The sequence below is a fragment of the Magallana gigas genome, chromosome 10 (assembly GCF_963853765.1).
Source record: "Magallana gigas chromosome 10, xbMagGiga1.1, whole genome shotgun sequence".
NCBI classification, from domain to species: Eukaryota; Metazoa; Mollusca; class Bivalvia; order Ostreida; family Ostreidae; genus Magallana; species Magallana gigas.
Genome location: NC_088862.1, coordinates 36,946,215 through 36,970,978, shown reverse-complemented (window position 1 = coordinate 36,970,978; position 24,764 = coordinate 36,946,215). Strand labels below are relative to the sequence as shown.

At 36.6% G+C, this 24,764-nt stretch overlaps 2 protein-coding genes across 5 annotated transcripts in view; both read right to left on the bottom strand.

The window, feature by feature from the left end:
• The window catches only part of LOC117683909 (uncharacterized), a 275,259-nt gene that overhangs the window by 102,107 nt on the left and 148,388 nt on the right, over positions 1 to 24,764 (bottom strand). Inside the window, exon 6 of the mRNA XM_066072952.1 lies at positions 4,973 to 5,956. Coding sequence (XP_065929024.1) covers positions 4,973 to 5,956 — 984 coding nt within the window. The remainder of the gene's footprint in view (positions 1 to 4,972; positions 5,957 to 24,764) is intronic.
• LOC105322976 (A-kinase anchor protein 9) lies at positions 425 to 4,374 on the bottom strand. 4 transcript variants are annotated; one of them, XM_066072957.1, is made up of 7 exons: positions 3,896 to 4,374; positions 3,509 to 3,641; positions 3,087 to 3,373; positions 2,524 to 2,733; positions 1,922 to 2,347; positions 1,147 to 1,429; positions 425 to 528 (listed from the first exon to the last, which is right to left on the bottom strand). In XM_066072957.1, exons 5-7 carry the CDS (start codon positions 2,116 to 2,118, stop codon positions 490 to 492), a joined length of 519 nt encoding a protein of 172 aa, XP_065929029.1. In that variant the 5' UTR covers positions 2,119 to 2,347; positions 2,524 to 2,733; positions 3,087 to 3,373; positions 3,509 to 3,641; positions 3,896 to 4,374; the 3' UTR covers positions 425 to 489. The 4 variants fall into 4 exon arrangements, with proteins under 4 accessions (XP_065929029.1, XP_065929030.1, XP_065929028.1 ...); XM_066072958.1 differs by having other exon boundaries at positions 430 to 469; positions 3,896 to 4,373; XM_066072956.1 differs by lacking the exon at positions 425 to 528 and adding an exon at positions 838 to 970 and having other exon boundaries at positions 1,059 to 1,429; positions 3,896 to 4,373.

Genomic DNA, 24,764 nt, shown 5'->3' with positions numbered 1-24,764 from the left:
AATCAGAGCCAAGGTGGTCTGCTCACAGACCTGGAATCCCCCCAGTAACAAGAGCATGTACTTCTTCTGGTAGACCAGGGCCTTCCTGTAACTGTCCGCCCACAGGTACTTCCCGTACAGACGCTGGATCTAAATACAGATTTACCGTCATCAGAATTTAATCACAGTAAACAGGTATCAATATATCAAATGTTGTTTAAACTTCAAATATTAAATTAATGGTTATATGGATGCATTTTCACTTTCACTACCAATATTTGAATTATAATCCTCTGTCTCTTTTCTCTCTCTCTCTCATTTCCCTATCTCTCTCCTCTCCCCTTCTCTCTCTCTCTCTCTCTCTCTCTCTCTCTCTCTCTCTCTCTCTCTTTGATTCTTTACCCTTTCCCTGTCCCCCTCTGTCCCTACTCCAGCGATGCCTGACCTGAGCTTTGGCCTATGAGGCGCGAGCTTCCAGATGACGGTTCTCCTGATCTGCGTGGTTTTCACTCATATCATGGCCATTTTACAGTGAAGAAAAACATGGACCTATTAAATACTTCCTAAACCAAGAGGCCCATAATGACCTAGATGTGGGTACACATATCTTGAGGTTGTAAGATGCCTCAGCTCATGTGGTTATATCACTCCTATATTGTCATTTTTCTACTGACTTACAATCCTAATTTTGAAGCACCTTAATCTTTTCCCTGATGTCTGACATTCAGAATCCCCCTTTTTCTATCCATAGTCTTACATTTATACCTGACATTCAGAATCCCTCTTTCTTTATCCAAAGTATTACATTTATCTTCAGATTTACATACCCAACATTCAGAGCACCTCTTTCTTTACCCATAGTCTTATATTCATCTCTAGATTCACAAACCTGATGTTAGGAACCTATTCCCTTTATCTACAGACACCCACTCCACAGACTAACATACCTGCTGTTCGGCAACCGTCTGCCTTTATCTACAGACTACCATACCTGCTGTTCGGCACCCCTCTGCCTTTATCTACAGACTAACATACCTGCTGTTTGGCACCTCTCTGCCTTTATCTACAGACTAACATACCTGCTGTTTGGCACCTCTCTGCCTTTATCTACAGACTAACATACCTGCTGTTCGGCACCTCTCTGCCTTTATCTACAGTCAAACATACCTGATGTTCAGCACCCCTCTGCCTGTATCTCCAGATTTCCTCCTCTAGGCGTCCCAGTGTGTTGCGTAGCTCCATCTTCTCCTCTGTCAGTCTGGACACAAAGTTGGTCAGCTCTGAGTTGTGATGTAACACTCGCTGGTTCACGGCCTGAGCGCTGGGTCGACTCGTCAGACTGTCCATGGTGTCCGATTCTAAGACAAGTGGTGTCTGAGTTTGTTTGAGTTCACTCAGTAGGTCCTTAAGAGATTTCTCCAGACTCTGGACATTAACTGAACCTTCAACTCTACAAAACCAAAATCTCACTTTAATCAATAAAAGAAGTTGCTGCCAGATTTAAACTTCTATAAACTTTAACAATCTCCTTGGGTAGAGGAGTTATGTATAAAGATAAAGGAAAATATTGAACTTTAGAGCTAATACATTTAGACTTTTGTCTCTACTGAATAAAATTTTATGGCCATAAATATCACAGTGTATAAAATTTGAGAGTAGATCTGATGAGTAACTGAACGTCCTTCTGACCTACATTCAGAATGTCAGTTTCCATATTTACCCCCCTCCCCCAATATCTTAAGGGACCACTTGCATTCCTACCTGTATTCATTAGTTGTCATCAGTTCCTTATGTTAACCCCCATTAGCTGCCTTACACCTAGATAACTGATCCTGTTATGTAGTATTAGATACTGCAGACTGCGACTTATACTATCATGCTGAGTCTTGTAAACATTCTACCAATTATCCCCCCACACACACACAAACTCTAGTGGCCTTACCCTGAGGATAGCTGGTCCTGATACTGTTGTATTAGATACTGCAGACTATGACTTAAACTCTCGGGCTGTGTCTTCAAACATTCTTCCATATATCCTACCCCCTCCCCCTCCACAAACTCAAACTTTAGTAGCATTACTACTATGATAGATGATCCTGATACTGTAGTGTTAGATACTGCAGACTCTAACTTATACATGTACTCTCGAGCTGAGTCTTGTAAACGTTCCAGTGATCCGGATCCTCTTCACTGCCCTCGGAGTCTACTCGCTGCTGAGTCGAGCGTAGTTTCTCCTGCTGTAGTTCCCGAGTGGCTTCCATCTCACGTTCTCGAGTCTCTGAGACTTGATCCTCTAGATCCAGAACTCGCTGAGTTAAGTCGCTGAATTTCTAACTCATGTTCATGCTTTAAAAAATCCAAGCAGATGCTGAAACAATTATCAAACATTCTCAATTCTAAAAAAAAAACCCAATTACAGCAGGCAAACTAGCAATATGACCCCTACGTGTAGAATTCTGTATATAACTAGAGTCAAATAGTTCATCTAAACATTTTCTCTGCACACACATTATTTGAATCCAAACATTGAGAACACATCATTACCATCTTCATTTTCTGGTCGTCCCTCTCCCTCTCCAGCTGTCTCTGTGACCGACGCTCCGTCACTTTCTCCTTGTCACGACTTCTCTCCTTCTCGTTCATGGTGTCCTTCAAGGATTTGACCTCTGACCTCTGGAGTTCACGTTCAGACTTGAGCCACGAGACTTGGTCACTTTTGTGTTTGTAATGCTGAGTGATGTCTAGTTTCTGAAGCTGAACAAACACAAACAATTAGTTAAATGTTCAAAACAACTCTCTTCAATATACCACAGACTTCAGTTGTTTCCTGCATGCTTTTAGCCGGTCATGACGAGCCAATAGCATGCTGGGAAAAGTTGTATTCGTAGAATTCAACAGAGCTACAACAAAAAATGTATGAAAATAACCTAATGAATAATAAAATCAATGGTATCAACTTAATATTTTTAAATTTATATCACAGAATGCATGTGGTTTAGTATGTGTAATGAGAAAGATGTGCAACATATCTAAACTAGAAAGTAGAAAGGAAGATGGAGAGATGAGAATTGCTTGTGGTGAGACACAATAACTCCACACTCATTCACCTGTATCTAGTGTATCTCATTCTTCATCTGGCGGCAAGCCAACCTTTCCTGCTCGAGCTCGTCTTTGAGTACACAAGTCTGACACTCGAGAACACCTGAGATTGAACTCTTTGCTTTTCTCACTCCACTGAGTTTTTAAGAGCTTTAACTTTGGCATGTTCTAACTCAAGCTGCATGTCCTCAAAGATTGAGTTTTCTCGTTCTCTACTCTTGAGGAGTGAGTGGCACTCACTGTCCAGATTTTCTTTGAGTTGGTCATTGACAACCCTCTCTCTCTCTCTATAGCTCTGTATAAAAAAGATGCATCAATCTTAATGTACAACCGAACCATATTCTATAACCTTCATACTAGATCTGTACACTAGTTTATATACAGTAAAACACGGTTATAGCGAACACGCTTATAATGAATTGATGCTTACAGCGAAGTGACTTCTATTCCCAGTGACTTTATTACATGTTGTTAACTTGACGGATATAACGAACTACGCCTATGACGAAGCAAAATTGGCTGTCCCTGGCACTTCGTTATAAGCGTGTAACTGTACAATCTTTCTAGAGAAACAAAACCCAATAATTTAAATAAGCCTAAAGAAAAATGGTGATACAGTTAAAATGAAGGACTAAACTTTACTCCCTATCAGCACCTAGCAATATTAGTGCAAATTGCTGTCTATCGAGGTGAAGATGAGGAGTAAAATCATGATGATAATTAAATTGATCATCTTGAGTTTACTGTTTGTTGACCCTCACTATTTCATTCTACTGTCCCACTGAGACAGAACACCCCACTATCAATTACAACTCACCCGTGAAGGTCGTTTGATTTGGCTCCCTTAAGTTCCACTGCTGAGCTGCTCGATTCGAGTCATGTAACCAGACTTAGTGGATCTGAGATTCTTCCTCTCGAGGTCGAGTTCCTGTTGTAGGTTGCCCAGGGCCACCTTGTCGAGTTCCTGAGCAATCTCGGCTTGGAGTCTACGATCAATTCAGTTCTTGTAGGTTGGCCAGAACCAAATTCTCGACTTGGCTCAGTGTTCAGATCACAAGTAAGTCTTAGATAGTATAAATCTTAACAATAATAGTAATTAATCGTTATCAAATTTACATCCGCACTCCGTTTTCTATTACATCTAATTCTACATACAGCAACATACAGCCATGTTTGGATGATCACAACGTGTGAAATAAACAGGAGTCAGTATTACAGTCCATGTGAATTATACACAGGTCAATTTCAGCTGTAGATGTTGAACAAAGTGACAAACAACATGTGTGGTTTTGAGAGCAAACTAGATTTGTACAGAAACATTTACAACCTGTCAATATCCCAGCTATCTCCATTATACGGCTGGTGTTGAGCTAAACATGGCCTCCTCATCAGAACGGGGTCTGTGCTCATCTACAACAAGAGATTAATTAGCTGTTAATTGATAAATTAACATCATACAGTATATATAAAACAGAGCTACATCTACAATTAAGTTTAACCTAATTACATTGACACATGCTTTAATAGTTATGTAATTAATTAAATCATTTAAATCTACTTGTACTCGTAACAAAACAAATTACAAATACATGTGTCACTATAATAATATCTGGTTTATTAATTACACTGACCTGTTATATTAATTAACTAATTAGAATGACATGTGACTGTACATCTTATGAAATATTATTTAATTTCTATTCATTTTAGATAAACAATGAATCCCAATGACTGGTAGATACAGCTAACCCTGTAACAATGAGTTGTTAATATTGACAAACAATCACACAGATAAACATGTCTTACATGTATCTTATTGACTGATAATTAACACGGACTGTGTGTCTTAGTTATCTATATCTAATTAATGTGAATGATAATGACTCAGACTTACCTGTCGGAGCGTCCTGTCTGGTGATATACCTGTAGACACACACCTTGTTGTTGTATGATCCGACCCAGAGACGGTGAGTGTTGACATCATAACTCAGGCTCCGTGGTCCACCCATCTCTTGTGATTCTGTCAGTAGATGTGACAGGAACTGACCGTCCTTATCCAACATCTGTACTGTGTTGGTTCTATCATCACACACCAGGATGTGTGACAGCGCGTCAGTACAGATTCCACGTGGATCTAGTCCTGATCCTGATGTACGCCCTGTGTAGGAGAAACGATGTCTTCCTCCACGCTCTGTCACCACTACAGCACCAGACACATAGTAATAGTTATCATCATAGTCATCATCATAGTCATCATCATAGTCATCATCATAGTCATCAATATAGTCAGACACCACGACATCCCCATTGTTGTTCTCTGTTATATAGTTAGGTTTGCTATACAGTCCCCGTCCTGTGTTGTCATGTTGTATGGTTTGTGTGAGTTGTCCACTCTGGTTGTACCGGGTTACCTTGCCTGTCTCTGTATCATCGTTATACATCCCGACCAGTAGATCCCCAGTGGACGGGGACCAGTACACACAATGTGGTTCCCATGTCGAGTCTGTTCTCTCTATAAATGTGGTGGTTGTTTTCATATCCTTTGACAGTTTGTTGATGTTATCATTCCTATCTATATAAATCAGTTCACTCTCACTGTTCACTGTGTGTGATCCAAAACCACTACATGAATCCTCCACACGATGTAGAGGGACACCTGTTGTGTCTGTCAACATGAGAATGTTATCATAATCACTGACCCAGACCCGGTCTGATGTCACACAGGAAATGTGTAAACCACGATCAACACCTGTCACGGTGAGAGTGTGAAGTAACTCGCGGGGAGACATCAGTTTCAGCAGACACTGGTTTCCTTGCTGTGGTTTTTCTGTCCCTGGGGTTGGGATTCCACTCAGTGACTCCATCACACGACTTTGATCTACAAACATCAAACATAGAGTTCTAATTCTGTATTGTAACAAGGAGTATATTCAGTTAATTAAATACTCTGATTAAGGTAGTCCTATACTCGGCACTAAATGGGCTCAATCATTAAAAGCTTAGCTTTAAATGATAAATATACATTTTAGAAATACATATACGAAAGAAAATACGTATGTTTACATGCTAGTTTGTTTGTTATCACCTCTCAGACGGGTGTACCCCCTTGCTAAAATTATTGACAATAATGAAATTTGCCAGACGTCCGTTTTTCCTAAAAATAATTATCAATTTTGGGAAAATTAGAACTGAACATACAAAATAGAGTATAAATATTTATTTAAGCCATATCTCATCAATAATTTTGCGCAAATTTGTGTAAGTAAGTACGCTTTATGGACCTGATGTATCATAATAGAATACAAAAAATGCAATGCTTGTATCGCGTTTGGTAATTTTTTTACTATTTTATGGACTCAAACTTAAATTCATGGTGTTTATTCTATAGATTGACATCTTAGAAAAAAGATTTGGTAAAATAAATTATATGTTGACGGATTACTTTTCACGCTATAAGCTCTAAACCAAGTAGACCCTGACGAAAAAATCCGTAAAAATCACATTTTGCTACAGTTTTCTGCCTAGATCTGTCAACAATGTTAGATGTCATTTAAACATTAATTAAATGACGATTGATTAAATTCGAAATAGCTTCTGTCTCCAAATTTAAACCGGTTTCAGTAAAAGAAAAAGAAAAATTCGGGGGGGGGGGGGGGGGGGGGGGGGGTCAAAACAAAGAAGATATAAGCATACCTGAGATCCTGGTTAATCAGAAACTTCTTTTTTCATTTTACTTTAACAGAATCGAGTTTCTCAACATTAATCATTTCTATCTCTCATAGAATACATATATTACCGTTCTAATTGCTTATTATTGCCATTGTTTACAACAGCGATGTAGAGCAAAATCAATACCGGGTATCAAAAACGCTTTGTAAAAGTCGAACCAATATTGTAAAATCCGTATTATGACGTAGTGCGATACTCGGACTACTTTAAAGTAATTATCAAACTTCTTTAATTACTTAAAATGAATTCCTCTTGTATAACTTATTTCCATAACCATGATAATGTTTGCATTTCCTTATTTAGATAAGCTTGAGCAATAAACTACATATGGTAAAATGTACATACATGTTATAATGAATAACAATTACATGGATATATAACTAATATATGAATTACAATCACAATGAAATATATATAAAAACTGAATTAACAATTTAACATGACTTGTGTGATACAACAAAAATAACTAAGGTGTACTTAGATCTCATTGAAACCTGTATGATACCTAACACATATATACTACATCAATGATAATGACTCAGACTTACCTGTCAGAGCGTCCTGTCTGGTGATATACCTGTAGACACACACCTTGTTGTATGATCCAACCCAGAGACGGTGAGTGTTGACATCATACCTCAGGCTCCGTGGTCCACCCATCTCTTGTGATTCTGTCAGTAGATATGACAGGAACTGACCGTCCTTGTCCAGCATCTGTACTGTTCTACCATCACACACCAGGATGTGTGACAGCGCGTCAGTACAGATTCCACGTGGCCGTAGTCCTGATCCTGATGGAGGTCCTGTGTAGGAGAAACGATGTCTTCCTCCACGCTCTGTCACCACTACAGCACTGAATAAGTCAGACACCACGACATCCCCATTGTTGTTCTCTGTTATATAGATAGGGTAACTATACAGTCCCCGTCCTGTGTTGTGGTACTGTATGGTTTGTGTGAGTTGTCCACTCTGGTTGTACCGGGTTACCTTGCCTGTCTCTGTATCATCGTTATACATGTACATCCCGACCAGTAGATCCCCAGTGGACGGGGACCAGTACACACACTGTGGTCTCCATGTAGAGTCTGTTCTCTCTATAAATGTGGTGGTTGTTTTCATATCCTTTGACAGTTTGTTGATGTTATCATTCCTATCTATATAAATCAGTTCACTCTCACTGTTCACTGTGTGTGATCCAAAACCACTACATGAATCCTCCACACGATGTAGAGGGACACCTGTTGTGTCTGTCAACATGATATTGTTATCTATATCACGGACCCAGACCCGGTCTGATGTCACACAGGAAATGTGATCACAACAATAAACACCTGTCACTGTGAGAGATTGATGGAGCTCAGGAGCAGACGTCAGTTTCAGCAGACACTGGTTTCCTACGCGTCTGTTTCCTCTCTCTGTGATTTGGATTGCACTCAGTGACTCCATCACATCCTCCTTGTTGAGTGACTCAGTCATGGAGAGCTGGCTGGTGTGGAGTGTAGGATGTATCTGGGGGAGGGCTGTCTTTATGGAGGAGAGGAATTGTAGCGGTCTGATTACTCTCCTCTGTTCATATATGTATACATATCTCTGTAGGCTGACAATGTGTATGATCATTTCTTTCTCCTGTTTTAAACATCTGTGTTTGAAATCAAAGTCACAGAACACATTACACATGAAATCGTTTTGTATATAGTCAATGAGACGCTTCAGTGTCTGGGTCTTTGTTAACATCTCTGATTGATAGAGGGAGAATTCTGTGCGACAGGTTTTGAAATCAGTTTTGATTCGTGGCAGGAGAACAGGTCTGTAAAAGAGAGCCTCACTTCTGATGGTGTGAATGGTTCCTCTGTGTTGTTGTCGTGTTGTTTTATAGGCTGTTCTAACATATGTCTTCTTGTGTTTTCTATGATTTTGGCAATTATTACAGGCAGGAACTTGACAAGGTTCACAGTACTTTATATAAACATGGCTAGGATGTCTCACACAGACCTCTTGTGTTGGGATGTAGTTGATTTTATCACGGTGTGACACAACATCATGGTCTATTGTTTGGAGATCTTTTACATGGTTCTCTTTACACTGGGGACACAGATCACATGGACATGATACACAATAGTACTCTGTGTCCCCCGAACATTTAGAACACTGATGTACTTTACATGGAGTGCTTGTATTTTCCATTGTGTGGAGGGACTAGGTCTCAAAATCACAACCTGTTTAATAAAAAATTCAAGTGTTTTAAATGAAGTCAACCACATTTTTTCTACATATTTATATCAAATTTTATGATTATAAAATGTTTTCAATCAAAGCATGTTTCATTAATGTAATAATATATCATTCCTACAAAGATAATAATGATTCATATAAATAATGATTCATCAATATAGCTCTGGTTACAAAAACACTCAACTTGTTAAAGAAATGGCCCAAACAATGATTGACATAAGAGAGAGAGAGAGAGAGAGAGAGAGAGAGAGAGAGAGAGAGAGAGAGAGAGAGAGCACTCTTATTCGACTCTCTCTGACCTTCTCTGTTAAACATGTAATCTTGTTTTCTTTTTCTCTATCTATCCTTTTCTCACTCTCTAGAACATTTTCCAGACAAGAATTCTCTCCCCCCTCCTCTCTCTCTGTATATCCTTTAGAATTTTCTTGCTTAGCTTGAACTCATGTTTCACATTCCTTCTTTCATTCTTTATCTCTCTCTCTCTCATTATTTACCTGCTTTTTACAGGGTTGCTTTCTCTGAGAGAAAGAGTTTCATTGCTAAACGTATTCTCTCTCTCTTTCCCTCCCTCTCTCTCTCTCTCTCTCTCTCTCTCTCTCTCTCTCTCTCTCTCTCTCTCTCTCTCTCTCTTACATATATCCTTGCCTCTTTTCTTTGAAATTCATTCATTCATTCTCTTTCTCTCACTTTCTCTCTGTGTATATCTCTCAGACTTTTCTTGCTTTTCTTGTTTCTCATTCCTTCTTTCATTCTATATCCCTTTCTCAATATTTCTCTGCTTTCATACATGCTTGCTTTATTTGCAAGAGAGAGAGAGAGAGAGAGAGAGAGAGAGAGAGAGAGAGAGAGAGAGTAAGCAGAGAACAAATGGGAAAAGGCATTGAGAGACTTTCTCTGCTAAACATGTACCCATTCTCTTTCTATGACCCCGAGTTTCTCTCTCTCTCTCACTGATTTTCTCTGATTAACATGTACTGTTTGTATTGCTTCTCTCTCTCTCTCTCTCTCTCTCTCTCTCTCTCTCTCTCTCTCTCTCTCTCTCTGATAAACATGTACTGTTTCTATTGCTCTCTCTTTCTCTCTCCCTTTCTCATTCTCTCTAATTTTCTCTGTTTAACATGTAATCCTGTTTTCTTTCTCTCTGTCCTTTTCTCACTCTCTAAAACATTTTCCAGACAAGTATTTTCTGTCTCTCTAACCTTGGGAAGGGGAATCCCCCCCCCCACACATAGAATTATTATCTGGCTATTATTGCATTTTAGCTATAAACTAGACCCCCAGACCCCTTTTAATTTTTACTTCTACTTTAATTTTTAGAGACAACCCTGCTATCTCTCTTTCTCAAAATTTCTCTTTCTCTGAGAGAGAAAAAGAGAGATAGAGAGAGAGAGAGAGGCAAAAGTACTGAGAGAGAGAAAAACACCAAGCTTACATGTAAAACAGAAAAATTATGGAAGAGGGAATGAGATATACTGTATTCTCTGCTAAGCATGTAACAAGTGTCTTTTTCTCTCACAAACTTTCTCTATGAACATTTACTTTTTTTTTCTGAGACGTACATTTGCTCTCTCTCTCTCTCTCTCTCTCTCTCTCTCTCTCTCTCTCTCTCTCTCTCTCTCTTTATTTCTTTCTCAGTTTATAAGACTTTTTTTCTGCTATATAAGTACTTCTAGTAGATCTCTCCCTCTCAATGACCTTCTCTGTTACATGTCCCCTTGTTCTCTCATTCTTTCTCTTCCTCTATTTATCTCTCCCATTTCCCCTGCTTAACTGAAACTTTTGATTTATAATTTTCTTTCTTAGTTTCATTGCTAAACTATCTCTCTCTCTTTCTATCCTTTTCTTTCTCTCTCTGATTTTCTCCCTTTAACACGTCATGTTTTTTCTCTTTTTATCTCTCAATCTTTTTCTCACTCTCTAGAACACAATGACTACTATCCTCATACCTATTTAAGAGCTATATACTATGATGTCTATGAATGACACACAACGACAGACGAGTGATAGCAATAGGTCTCCTGAGTGACCAAGAAACAAAAAGATTAGCTGCCTAATAAAGATTCATAAAAATGAAAAAAATAATGAATACTATACCACATATGTATTTTGTTTTTCTTGACTTCATCCACTGTATTTCTGTGTATCATACACTTAAAACCTATAAAGAGACCACACAATTCTACACACCAGTACATGTATAACACAAAGTAATATTATACAGCAAATAGTTTGGATGGTAAATGATTTTACAATCAAAAAACAAAGGTAATTAATATTTATTTAAATTTCATCACCAATAGAGAGAGAGAGAGAGAAAGAGAGAGAGAGAGAATATAACTATTACACTAATCTTTATCTAACATGACAATGTGTGTTTTGACCTTTTTTTAATAATCGTCTTCATTAATTACTCTGTGCATTTCTAGCTTAATTATTCATTAATGAAATGATTGAAGAATAGAAATATATATTATACATTTATTAAAAACTTGGATTGTTTTAAGTATAGGTGAAAAGGGAAACAACTCCTTTTATGTTAAAACTGGAAAATTGAGTTATTCCCCTTTTCACTCTGGTTGATCAGCGAGACTTTTTAACTAGAAGCGGAAGTGTCCCAGAAACTTTGCTCAATCATCTTCAGATTTGTATGTAAACCGATAATTCATGATCAAATCATCAATTTATACTATTGATGAGAGAATAGAGAGGGATCAGCTGAATAAAATGCATTTAAAAATGATCAACATTAGGCCATAAAAATTTAATATCTTGGTTCTCAGGAAAATTTTCAAAGACAAATGCGGTCAAGCGATGATAATTTTTTCTTTTTATTTCATAAAAAAAAGGATGCAGTATTTTTCTTTTTATTATAACAATGTGCAACTCTTATCCAAATCCAGAAAAAGCAATGTTTTAAATGAAATAAAAAGTTACCTTGCAATGAATATATCAGATTTTTAGCTCAAACTGAATGAAATAAATAAGTCATCATGTTCTTCAAGAGACACCACAACTACGAGGCTTGAGAAAGCCATGTGTTTAAGCATAATGGGATATTTAGTATAGTACAAGCTGCAGGAACTCTCCTCCTATATGCATTTCAGGATAAATGACGTTCTTCTTCATATACCAAAACTAAAATCATTGCTGTTGCGATCATAACTAAACAGCATCTCGTAACTAGTTAGTTTTGCAATTGCTATAATCAAATCTGAATCATCGTGATGTTTGCAATTATGTTCTATATTAAGTCAAGCATTTTACTGACTTGAGTATCTAAAATGCAGTCCTAAATCCAGATTTTTTTTCTGGAATAGGCAAACGCACTATCAAAATTTTAATTTATTCATTTAATGATAAAAATGAGCACTGCACAATGTGAAATCAGATGGGCGCGGGCCTGAGAACCAAGGAATTCATTTTTGATGGCCTCCCATACCACGCTTAACCTAATTCAGTAGTGTCAGAGAAGGTTACCTCTAATCTAAATCACAGTTTGAATGTAATGTATACAGATGTCAATCAATTCACCCAACCTATATTATGTTGATAATGAGTGATTAGCTGAATAAATTACTGCTGTATCATAATTAAATAAAATTAATGTTCATACTATACCATAGTTATAAATGTTTTTCCAAAACTGGATCAGTTACTTCTACCTTGAATGAGGATAAAACACCTAAAAAGTAAACAATATATATATCATAGATATGTCACAAACATTAATGCATTGTTTGCATAAGTTCAAGTTAGTGTCAAGTTGTTAACAAGGTTAGGGTTCCCTTTAAATGCTCATAATTCATTATAAAGTTAAGATAATGACTGACAAATTAAACAGAATGTAGATTTATGATTTTGACAGATTAGCTTGATTTAAAATTGCGTTGACATGGCATTAATATTCACACTTGTTGCTTATTAATGTTTTGCTTACAAAAATTATCCACAATTTGATGTTTAAACACCAACAGCAGTAAAATATCTTTCTTGATTTGTTAAAATTTTGTACCATTTGAAAGCTGTATCATCTCTTTATAATTTAAACCTAAAAGAAATTTCAATTAAACATTTTATGAGCGAGTGCGTAGGATAATTAAAGGCCTTGTCCTTTCCGTGTGAACCCGTTTTGCAGAGTCCTCCACGCTCGGAAGAGCTGTATGATGGGGATGAGTAATGTATACAGATATCAATTCACCCAACTTATACTATTGATAGAATGATGAGAGATTAGCTGAATAAATTACTGCTGTATCATAATTAAATAAAATTAATGTTCATACTATACCACAGTTATTACTGTTTTTCCAAAACTGGATCAGTTTCTTCTACTTTGAATGAGGATAAAACACCTAAAAAGTAAACAAAATATTATATGTATGTCAAAAACATTAATTATGCATTGTTTGATTTATTAGTTCAAATTTGACTGTTAACTACAGTCAAAACTGTCTTAGCGGCCACCTGAAATCAGCGGCCACCTCCGATCAGCGGCCACCTTTTGTTCCCCCCAACGTGTTTCCTTATATATTTGCCCTGGAATAAGCGGCCAATTGCGTAACGCGGCCAGCGGCCACCCAATTTACTAACCGACTACCTAATTGCACTGTATTTAGCAACCATATTGTCCACTATTTTGTCACGTGATATTCCATCCCGTTAGTTGATTACAGATCCCGATCATTTTGAACCTTATGAAAACATGGAGACGCTTGGGTAATTAAATAATTAATGTGTACCTGTAATGTATATCGGCTATTTATTTATTCCAGACCTCGTGAGAGGGTGAAAAACTGAAAAGTACACTAATAAAAGTCAGAATTTGTCTAATATAACAATGTCCAAAAATATGGTAGTAATTAAGCTGTGACAATACTGAATGTTATATGACTAAACTTTACCCGACGAGATATACACAGATAAATGTGTGACTAGAACATGCTAGCTAAATAGGCATATGCCTATCCTATATTGCGAACACGCGCTTACACAAAACAACGCAGTTGCAGAATTTAAACAAAGTAAGAGATATTGCATGACATCGTTAGATACACAAGATCATAATGGACATAAATTGACATGAATAAAATAAAACTTACTCCTTAGATAGGCCGAATTCCACAAAATGATGCGAACAAAAACAGCAGGCCAAGCACATGGCTGCCATTACCGATAAAACAAACAAGAGGCCCAGGGGCCACATCGCTCACCTGAGCAACAATAGCCTTATATCTGATCAAATTAGCATTACAGTATCAATATCAAAATATCTTGACAACTAAGTACAGTAGATCTTGCTAAAAAATTTAAAACATCTGCCGATTTTTATCCACATATTTTTATGGAAAATACATAGCACCTTTTGTTGTTGTACCTGTAAGAAGATTTTTCTCTATTCCTATATAACCCCCCCCCCCCCCCATTTCATGGACCCACTTTTCTCTAGGGAATCATGGTTTGATCAAACTTTAATCTGCACAACCCGTGCTTACACACCAGTTACTACTTTTTGGACTGAAAACTTTCCAAGAATATTTTTAAAGATTTTCTCTATATATTCCATTGTAAAAATTCATCCCCCCATTGTGGCCCCGCCCTACCCCCGGGGACCATGATTAAACAAACTTAGATCTACACTATCTGAGAATGCCTCTACAAAAGTTTGAGCTTTTCTGGCCTAATAGTTTTTAAGGAGAACATTTTTAGAGATTTTCTCTATATATTCCTATGTAAAAATTCATCCCCCATGGTGGCCCCATCCTAACCCCCAGGGACCATTATTTAAACAAACTTGAATCTACACTATCTGAGGATGATTTTCCTGCCTAATAGTTTTTGAGAAGAAGATTTTTAAAGATTTTCTCTATATATTACTATGTGAAAATTAATCCCCTCATTGTGGCGCCACCCAACCCATGGGGACCATGAATTAATCAAACTTAGATCTACACTATCTGAGAATGTTTCCACTCAAATTTGAGCTTTTCTGGCCTAATAGTTTTTTAGAAGAAGATTTTTAAAGATTTTCTCTATATATTCCATTGTAAAAATTCATCCCCCCATTGTGGCCCCACCCTATCCCCGGGGACCATGATTTGAACAAACTTGAATCTACACTACCTGAGGATGCTTCCATAAAGTTACAGAATTTCTGGCCTAATAGTTTTTGAGAAGAAGATTTTTGAAATATACCTACAAATGTTAAATAATTCTTAATTATCTCCCCTTTAAAGAGGGTGTGGCCCTTCATTTGAACAAACTTGAATCCCCTTTACCCAGTGATGCTTTGTGGTAAGTTTGGTTGAAATCTGCCAAGTGGTTCTGGAGAAGAAGATAAAAGTGTAAAAAGTTTACAAAGACAACAACGCCAACGCCAACGACGAAAGACAACTGACAAATTTTGATCAGAAAAGCTCACTTGAGCTTTTAGCTCAGGTGAGCTAAAAACCAAACCGGACGGAACTTATTTTAATCCATTTCGAGAGCAGCACAGTACCAAATATGTGTTTAAATCAAATACAATGAAACATGTTTACCTTCTTTGTATTATATTTATTTGAAAACATGGCTTCTAGTACTCCAAACGTAAAGGGGAAAATAAAAATCTAAGTGAAAAAAAACGAAAGTCCCTGAGAAAGATAAAAAGGGCATGTCATATCAAAAGACAGCCAAAACGTTTTAAGTTTGAAAAACTCAAATTAACATTTTTGAAATAAGTACATGTGTCGAAAAAAAATATGAAATCAAAGAGACCCTGAAAGTACTGAAGCACCATCTAATGTAATAGCCTGGGAACGAGGATATAAATGATTTTTTTGGGGGGTGGTTCAACAGTTCAATGACGCAGCATCTATATCTCATAGAATAAATGTCACAGGACCACTATCACAAGGAAAGTGCTAAAACTATTTATTTATACAAAGATGTAAAAAAATAATGTACATTAAAACATGTGAAATAACATATGTAAAAAAATCTGTAACTATAGTAAAATATGTCTTCTGATGGATTTGCGTCTATATATTGTTTTACATGATTCTGTATGCAAACTGGAATTAACCGCCACCTGTCTTATACAGCCACTTTTTAAATTTCCCCAAGGTGGCCGTTTAAAACAAGTTTGACTGTATTTGTAAACTTTTGAAAACACATAAGCCCATCTTTCATTTTTATATTATTTGAAAACTTTGACTAACATCTTGACAGAATTGGGAAAAATAACAAATGACTTGTTAATTACAATTTGGAGAATTTATCTTTTAATGCCTTAAAAACAATATATTTCCAATATAACCTTATATCTGTACATTCATTAGTAACATTTTGTATATTCTTCATTTCTGGAATTTACTCCGTCATTCGACAGATTGACAGTGATGCTGTACTTATAAACTCTAAACAGGCATTGCCCTAGTGTCTTTATCAATTTGGCTGAGGTAAGCAATTAAAATAGTACTCAATTTAATTACTGTATTGCTTATTTTGATAGGAAGTATAGTAGCTTCCTATCATATCGCGGGTTCTATGGTATCGCGGTATTTCTGATTACGTATAGTATCACGCGCTGAAATTGACATTTGACGGTGGGATATTTTTAGACATAGTAAACGGGTGCGTCTTTTAACCCCAAGGAACCCCAAGGAACCCGAAGGAAACCCGAAGGAACCTCAAGGATACCCCAAGGAACCCCAATGACAAAAATTTATAAATTTTAATACCCAAGGGGTCTTATTGGACTTCAAGGGTCACCTCTTAGTACCCCAAGGGTACCCCAAGGAACCCCAAGGAAACCCATAAGAACCCCATAGAACCCAAATTATAAAGTTATTAACCAGTGCTACCCCAGGGGTTTCATTCGAATCAAAGGCTCACCCCAAGGTACCCCAGTGATAGAAATTAATAACGATTTATACCCAAGGGGTCTCATTTGAATCCAAGGGTCACCTCGTAGAACCCCAAGGATACCCCAAGGAACCCCAAGTATACTCATTAGAACCCCAAGTAACCCCAATAATAGAAATTAGTAACTAGTGATTCCACAGGAGTCTCATTACACCTCTATACCCCCACAAATGAAGTTTAAGGTGGTATATTGGTTTCACCCTGTCCGTCCGTCTGTCCGTCTCTCTGTAGATGCAACTTTGTCCCCCCTATAGAATTGTGTACTACTGCATGGAACAGTCTGAAAATTTGTACATATGTTGATCACCATCTGAAGATGTGCACCTGTAATTCTTTTAGGATCAGACAAGATTTAATGATTTTATGGCAGTTTTCATTTTCCTCATTCTATATATTGTTCACTGATGTTGAAAAGTACGGGAGGTAATCCTTACAGATTTTATTAATTAATTTATAGCATTAATATACCCTAAAATATATTTATATAAATACATTCAAATGGAGGTTTTTTGTCTTTATGCGTTAACTAAATTTATCTTTTATAAGTATTCTATCAACTGACAATGCAGAATTTTTGTTTGTCAATGATAAATTCTTAGGAGCTGGCTTAATTCATTTGTCCCAAGGGGGCCATTATCTGAGCCATGGTTTAGATGGAGCATGTGTGTATGGAAAATTGATAATCTGTAAAATGGGCAGTGGCTTTGGGGCTAATTTAAAAGGAAATAAATAATAACATTATTAAAATAAAGAAGTGAACTATTTTTAGAAGTTGTTTAAATTTATGAGTCATGCAAGTAAATTGATGAAGTGACCCTATAGGGAATTTAATTTAAATTATAGATTTAAAATTACTGATATGATTGTAGTGTTTTCGTAATTTTAAAATTGTTTGTAATATTAAATTTTCTTTCTTACATATTTTTACATAGTATGGTAATTATGGTAATGTTTTGGGAGTTTATTAAATTTAACAAGCCTGTCAAAGAATATCATATAAAGTCCTATGGGATCAATTTTCTGATATGGAATTCCATTGTACCATAGCAGAAAGTGAGGAAAATTTGAAACAACTAACTGCATCTGTTAAGACTCTTATTAGAAAGATATTTAAAGTTTTATCAACAGAAGGGCATTGCAATTGCTTGGCTACCGGTATTTCCATTTACTGCAAAGGGTGGGATTATTTTCATTTTATTGGTGGAAAGTAAATTTGATGACCAAGGCGAATTGCAGACGTTTAGGCCCCAACATGTTTTCATCCTACCCCTGGGGGTCATGATTTTTACAACTTTGAATCTACACTACCTGTGGATGCTTCTACATAAGTTACAGCTTTTCTAACTGTTCATTTTCAGAGAAGAAGATTTATTAATATTTTTTTTTACTATATTCCTATGTAAAACTTCGAACCCCCATTGCAGCCCCACCCTGCCCCTGGGAATCATGATTTAAACAAATTTGAATCAACACTACCTGATGCTTCCACACAAGTTTCAGCTTTTCTGGCGAAATGGTTTTTCAGTAGAAGATGTTTAAAAATACCAACAAATTTTCAATGATTTTAAAATTATCTCCTCTTCAGGGAGGGCGTGGCCCTTCGTTTTGACAAACTTGAATCCCCTTTACCTAAGGATGCTTTGTGCCTACTTTGGTTGAAATCGGTTCTGTGGTTCTGGAGAAGAAGTTGAAAATGTAACAAGAATATAATTCCTGGGTCCCCCGTCGGTCAACAGTATACTAGCATCGACAAAGGCTGATTTAGTAACTTGACCAAGGTATTAGTGGTATAAACATTTGGTATAAATTTCATGTAAATCCGTAAAAATTTGTAGGCATGTGATGAGAGCACTTACAAGGTCAATTTTTGGATAAACGAAGTCATTATTGTGGTCAAAGTCCCATAACTCCAACAAAAAGTATCGACCAATGCTGATTTTCGAACTTGACCAAAGTATTAGTGGTATAAATATTTGGTATAAATTTAATGAAAATCCGTCAAAATTTGTAGGCCTGAGAGCGCTTACAAAAAAGAGTGACGGACGGACGCACTAACACATGGACGCACGGACCCATGGATGGATGCCTGGCATTTCTATGTCCCCGCTCCATGTTGCGGCGGGGGACAAAAAGTGTACGGACGGACAGACAGACTGACGCGCCGGACAAAAAGTGATCAGACAAGAATATTATTCATGCCCCCCCCCCCCCAGTCAAGCAGTATACTAGTATACTGTATATTGGAATATTTCCAAACATTCAGAGCTGATCCAGAATTAAATGTGTGGGGAGGTTGGGAGGAACATTTTTTTACCCCCACCATCCATTTTTTTTTCTATTTTTCCTGTCACAAATATATCCAAAATACTACAATCTAAAAGAACTTGACCAAAGTATTAGTGGTATAAACATTTGGTAGAAATTTAATAAAAATCCGTCAAAATTTGTAGGCATGAGAGCGCTTACAAAAAGTGTGACGGACGGAAACACGGACGCACGGACAGACGCCCGGCATTTCTATGCCCCCACTCCGCGTTGTGGCGGGGGACAAAAAGCTCACTTGAGCTTTCAGCTCAGGTGAGCTTATAATTTAGATGGTAAATTATTTTACAATCAAAACATATAAAGGTAAGTGATATTTATTTAAATATCATCCACCTAGAGAGAGAGAGAGAGAGAGAGAGAGAGAGAGAGAGAGAGAGAGAGAGAGAGAGAGAGAGAGAGAAATAGAAAGAGTTAAAAATTTTCAAAGTCCAAAGAGCATTACTGTCAAAAATTGCTTGATCATATAAATCTGTATACCAAATTTCATTTAAATAGGTGCGAATAATTGGAATTTTGTAAGTTCAAGGGGCATAACTCCTGTCAAAAATTGCTTGATCGCACCCAAAACAAAACTTGCCCTTAATATTTTCTTTTGATAAATCTGTATACTAAATTTTATTCCAGTATGTGCAACCTCTGTGAAGAAAATGAATGGAAACTGTTGGTGGACCGACCGAGCGACCAACCAACAGACAAACAGCAGCAAAGCATAATGCCCTTCCTTCTTCGTTAGGATCTTTAGCATCAAGCCTTTACAATAAGGATTTACCCATAAAACAAGATTAAAATACTTGACAGAAAGAATCTCTCATGATTTGTGATGGTACTTTATTTTTATCTAAATTGTATGTTTTCTATATTCTGATTAGGTAACTGATTTAATTAATTACTCTGAACATTCCTAGCTAGCTTAATTAGTCATGAATGAAATAATTTATTGGAAGTGAACATGAAAAAATTATCAAGGGCTAAAATTTGTCTGTTTGATGTGTATAATGATATCTGAAAACCGTTTAGACAGAGCTTTCCTCAGTAAAAAGATATACCACTTAGAATAACTAATTCTTGCAATCCATGAGCGCTGCCATATTGTTAAAATCATTACCTCCCTGCTGGGTTATCTCTAAGCATCTAAGAGAGGGCAGCACTGATGCTGCCGTCAGTGAGACACATTGCATTTTTACACACGTTTAGTAACAGAGATAAAATGCCATCATCAAAATGTGAATGGAAACTTGAAAGGAATGTAAAGAGTTGTCATTTTAAACAGTGTTTATGGAGGAAGATTTTGGATCTCAGAATGATGCATTCCCACCAGCAGTTAATGTGACATGTAACTAGAATGGAATGTCCGTGGATCAGTGTTATCGTGACCTATTTTTTCTTGCACTCGGGAATTTCTTGTTTATGAGTTTGAGCATTATGTGTGCTATATAAATGAGCACACAAGGTGCATGCACAGCATCCTGACTTTTAAAAAGTGTCTTAGTCCTGTTATTCTTCTGACATCATAAACAAAACCGGCGTACATGTCATCAAGATCTTATGTATAAAAAAAAAAAACAAATCAGAAAAGTTTCCAGGGCATTTAAATAAAAAGTAACGATAGGAAACCCCACAAAGAAAATGGAATTACAATTTTATATTAATTTGAATTGAAATCTAAAAACAGCATTTTATTTTTGTAAACACTGACTGCCACATGCATCTCGATCGTACAAACATCTGGAATGTGATGGTCTTATATTTCACAAATTAACAGTCTGATTAATAGTTTATCTATATTCATTTTTGTACAAATCATAAATAGTTATCTGAGGTTCATTTATAGAAATGTACTAAATCCTTGTCTTCTCATGACAATACACAAAATTTTTCTTCACATCAAGGCATATTTTTTCTTCTTAACTTTTATCAACTCTGTACATAAACACTGGCCTAGTTCCAACATTGACCCAGTCACCAGCAGCAATGTGGCTTATCTACGTCAGAGAACAGATGCATGCTGGGGAATAATGGATTACCTCCATAAACCTTTCACTGAGAGTGTTAAATTGATAAAATCTCTTGATAGAAATAAACAAAAAGGTAACAGACCTCATTTTTAAGTTTCAAAAGGCTTTTAAAATTTATTAAGCAACAATTATTTTTTTCATGTTCACTTCCTTTAAGGAAGGAGTCTTTTCTGGTTTTCAACTTGTCAAACGTAAATTTGATTAATTGTTCATTAAATCAAGATGAAAGGAAATTAAAATAGCATATTTTTCTTTCTTTTTTACTATCGTACAACTTGGCATAGAAAATTGTAATCAATGTTTAGAATGGAACAAGGACTATATTTTGGGCGTAATATTGGCGTAGGAAAATATCACATGTTGCGCAATTCAGAATTGCTGCAGATTATATATATATATAATGAGTCTGTTTTAGCATTTTAAAAACAATAACAATAATGTTGGATTTTTTTTACTAATGTGAACTAATAATATGATACTTGGGTTTCAGAATATGTTTTTAAAATATGATTTGCCTATCAAATAACATTTTTATAAGCTTTTTAAAGCGCCCATTCTATACATTGATTTTTGTGAAAAAACCACTAAAATCAGTTTTTCTCTCTTATGAAACGGTCAATATATTAGCTTTTCTGTCAATTTATATCTTTATATAAAGTCTTCATAATACATAAAAATTAGAAATATTTTATTATTGGAAGCATAAAAAAATAATCAAAATTTCTTCAAAATTTAAGAAAATTAGAGGAAATGCGGGCTAAGCAATATCAATTTTAGTATAAATATTTATTCCAATTTAGTAGTAACAGCTGATAGACACTCTCATGGTCTATGATTTCATTGAAGATTTGAATCTTTAAATCTTAAACAAATGTCTACAGAACTATAAAGAGCTACACTTATTTTTATCACTCTTTACGCTGAGGAAAAAGGTAGTGACCTTGACCTGACCTTTATCCGAAAACAAAAAGGTCAAATTTAATTAAACTGATAGAATCATTAAGTAATATGATCCGTTTGACTGTGTCAAAATTTCATGCATTTCTTATTATAAGAAGTATGTTTGATAATGAAAAGACTCCTTCCTTAAGAACAGAAATATGTATAAGTGCTCATCTGTTGGGATTCCCCATTGGGCAGAGGCCACATAAAACCTGTGTTATAGGGTCCCCAAAATTCTCACTGGATGGAACAAACTCATGATCCTCAACTGGTGAGCTACATCTCACTACAGATTCCTGCCTAACACCTGAGTATAATGACTGACTGCCCTGCAAGGCTGGTCTAATATAATGGCTACCATGAGTAATGATATCCCCATTCATACAACTTTTGGGTAATTCAGTCCCACCCTTGGGGTACCCCATACTACTAATGGGGAGATAACCCTCTTCTCCACTGTAAGGGTCATCATACATAAAGGCCTTTCCTAGTGAGAAGGGTTTGGGTATCAAAGTGCATGACTCCTCATCACTATATTTAAAGCATATCGGTAGGATCAGGGTAATCAGAACTGTGCCTGTGTGACGCTCGCCCAATCGGTGCACAAGGCTCCCTTACGGGCCTAAGCATGTCAACATTCTCCCCATCACTGAAACCCAGGGCATCAAATACATTCTCCAAAGAATTGTCCATTTTAAAGTGGCGCAGACGATAACCTGTGGTAAGTATCCAAAAATAGAAAATATGAATGTAGCTTTTTCCGACAAAATCTAAGTTAACACTGGAATGTCAGTCTAATCTAGAACTAGACAACATTGAGATGGTGACTATCTCAAAAGGCCCCGTTTAAATAGTGGACAATAAGATGAAAAGCATTTCAGAGAATTTTGCTTTGACCTTAACCTATAACTTAGAAATTTTCCATTTGGCATAGAATGTTTAATTCAATCTTATATCCCCTTATATACAGGCATTTTTGTTAAAACTGAGCAAGAATAAGCAAATGGGAAATAATCTACTGTCTAAAACTGATTATAAAGAGATCTAATATGATCTTTACATTGACTTGGTTCAAAGTCACTGCACACCATTAACTCAAAAACTCTGTTTATGAGCCAAATAGGGCTAAGTGAAGAATATATGCTCTTAAAAAAGAGGATTTTTCTGTGATCCAATATAACCTTGACACTTGACCTACAGATATCATTCAAGGTTACTGCATACCCTTTGATCAAAGTCACTGTGGGTTAAGTATAAGCCAGATTGGATCAAAGGGAGAGAATATATGCTCCGGACGACAAGGATTTTTCATATAATTCTGCTATAACTTTTACATTTGATTAAAACTTGGTTAAAGGTAACAGCACATCATTCACTCAAAAGCTCTGTTTTTGTGAAGCATGAGCCTGATAGGGCTAAGTGGAAAGTATATAAGTTCTGGAAAAAGAATTTTTTGCATTCTGATAGGACCTTGACCCTTAACCAACAAAATGTATTCAAGGTCACTGCACACCCTTAGACCATAGGCACTCTGTGAGTGAAGTATGAGCCAGATTGGACCAAAGGAAGAGAAGTTATGCTTCAAACAAGGATTGTTCATATTATTCTGCTATGGCCTTAACCTTAGACCTAGAAACATTTTTTAAGGTCATTGCACACCCTTTACCCAAAGGCACTTTGTGGGTGAAGTATGAGCCAGGTTGGGCCAAGAGGAGAGAATATATGCTGCGGACAAGATATCTCGGATGGACAGATGGATGGAAGGATGGACAGATAAAATAACCAACGGATGGATATACTGATCACTATAGGGCGTCTTCAGAGCGGGGCCCTTAGCTAATAAACTATGTAGAAAAGGAAAAATTCAAGTAATTCAACCACACCATAGTCCCCATATGGCGGCCTCAATGCGACTTCTTCAAACTAAACAAAAGTCTGGAGCTCACTCTACGGCTACATTGGGTGTCAATGTAGTATTTTTGTCTACTAATACATAATAATATTCGTGGGTACCGCTGGACTGGCCGGTCAGCTTGACTCACACACGTCCTGCATCTAGACTCACTGGCTGCAGCCTTCTCACTGGCGGTAAAAACATTTTGTGCTGGTAACGTACACAGTTAATTCCACAACTGACTACAGATAATTGATAACTTATATAATTTATATGTACATGTTCAAGTACATGTATTTTGTTGATTTAAAACGACCTCCCCCCTTTAGCTGAATTTAGTTACATAAGTCAAAAGTACCGTAGTCAGACTTTGGGTTGACATAACAGCATATTTGCCCCGGGGTAACAGGAAAGCACCCAGGAGTGTTAGGTCACCTCATTTCAAAGTTTTCCCCTCATCCACCATATCACTGTAAACCATTATACATACTAAAAACTGATAGAGAGACCACATAATTCTACACACCAGTACATGTATAACCTAAATACAGTTACATAACAACTATACTCTGTCCTGAGTTTTTGGTTCCACCACTTTTTGCTTGAAATTTTGATAATCATAAATACCTTTGTGCTCTAACTATGTT

What these genes read in the sequence shown, in the direction of transcription:
- LOC105322976 (XM_066072956.1), bottom strand. Translation starts at nt 2,118, where the DNA reads ATGTATAAGTTAGAGTCTGCAGTATCTAACACTACAGTATCAGGATCA. An exon ending in CAGGACCAGCTATCCTCAGG is followed by an intron (nt 1,430 to 1,921) that starts GTAAGGCCACTA and finishes TTGGTTTTGTAG; the next exon opens with AGTTGAAGGTTCAGTTAATG.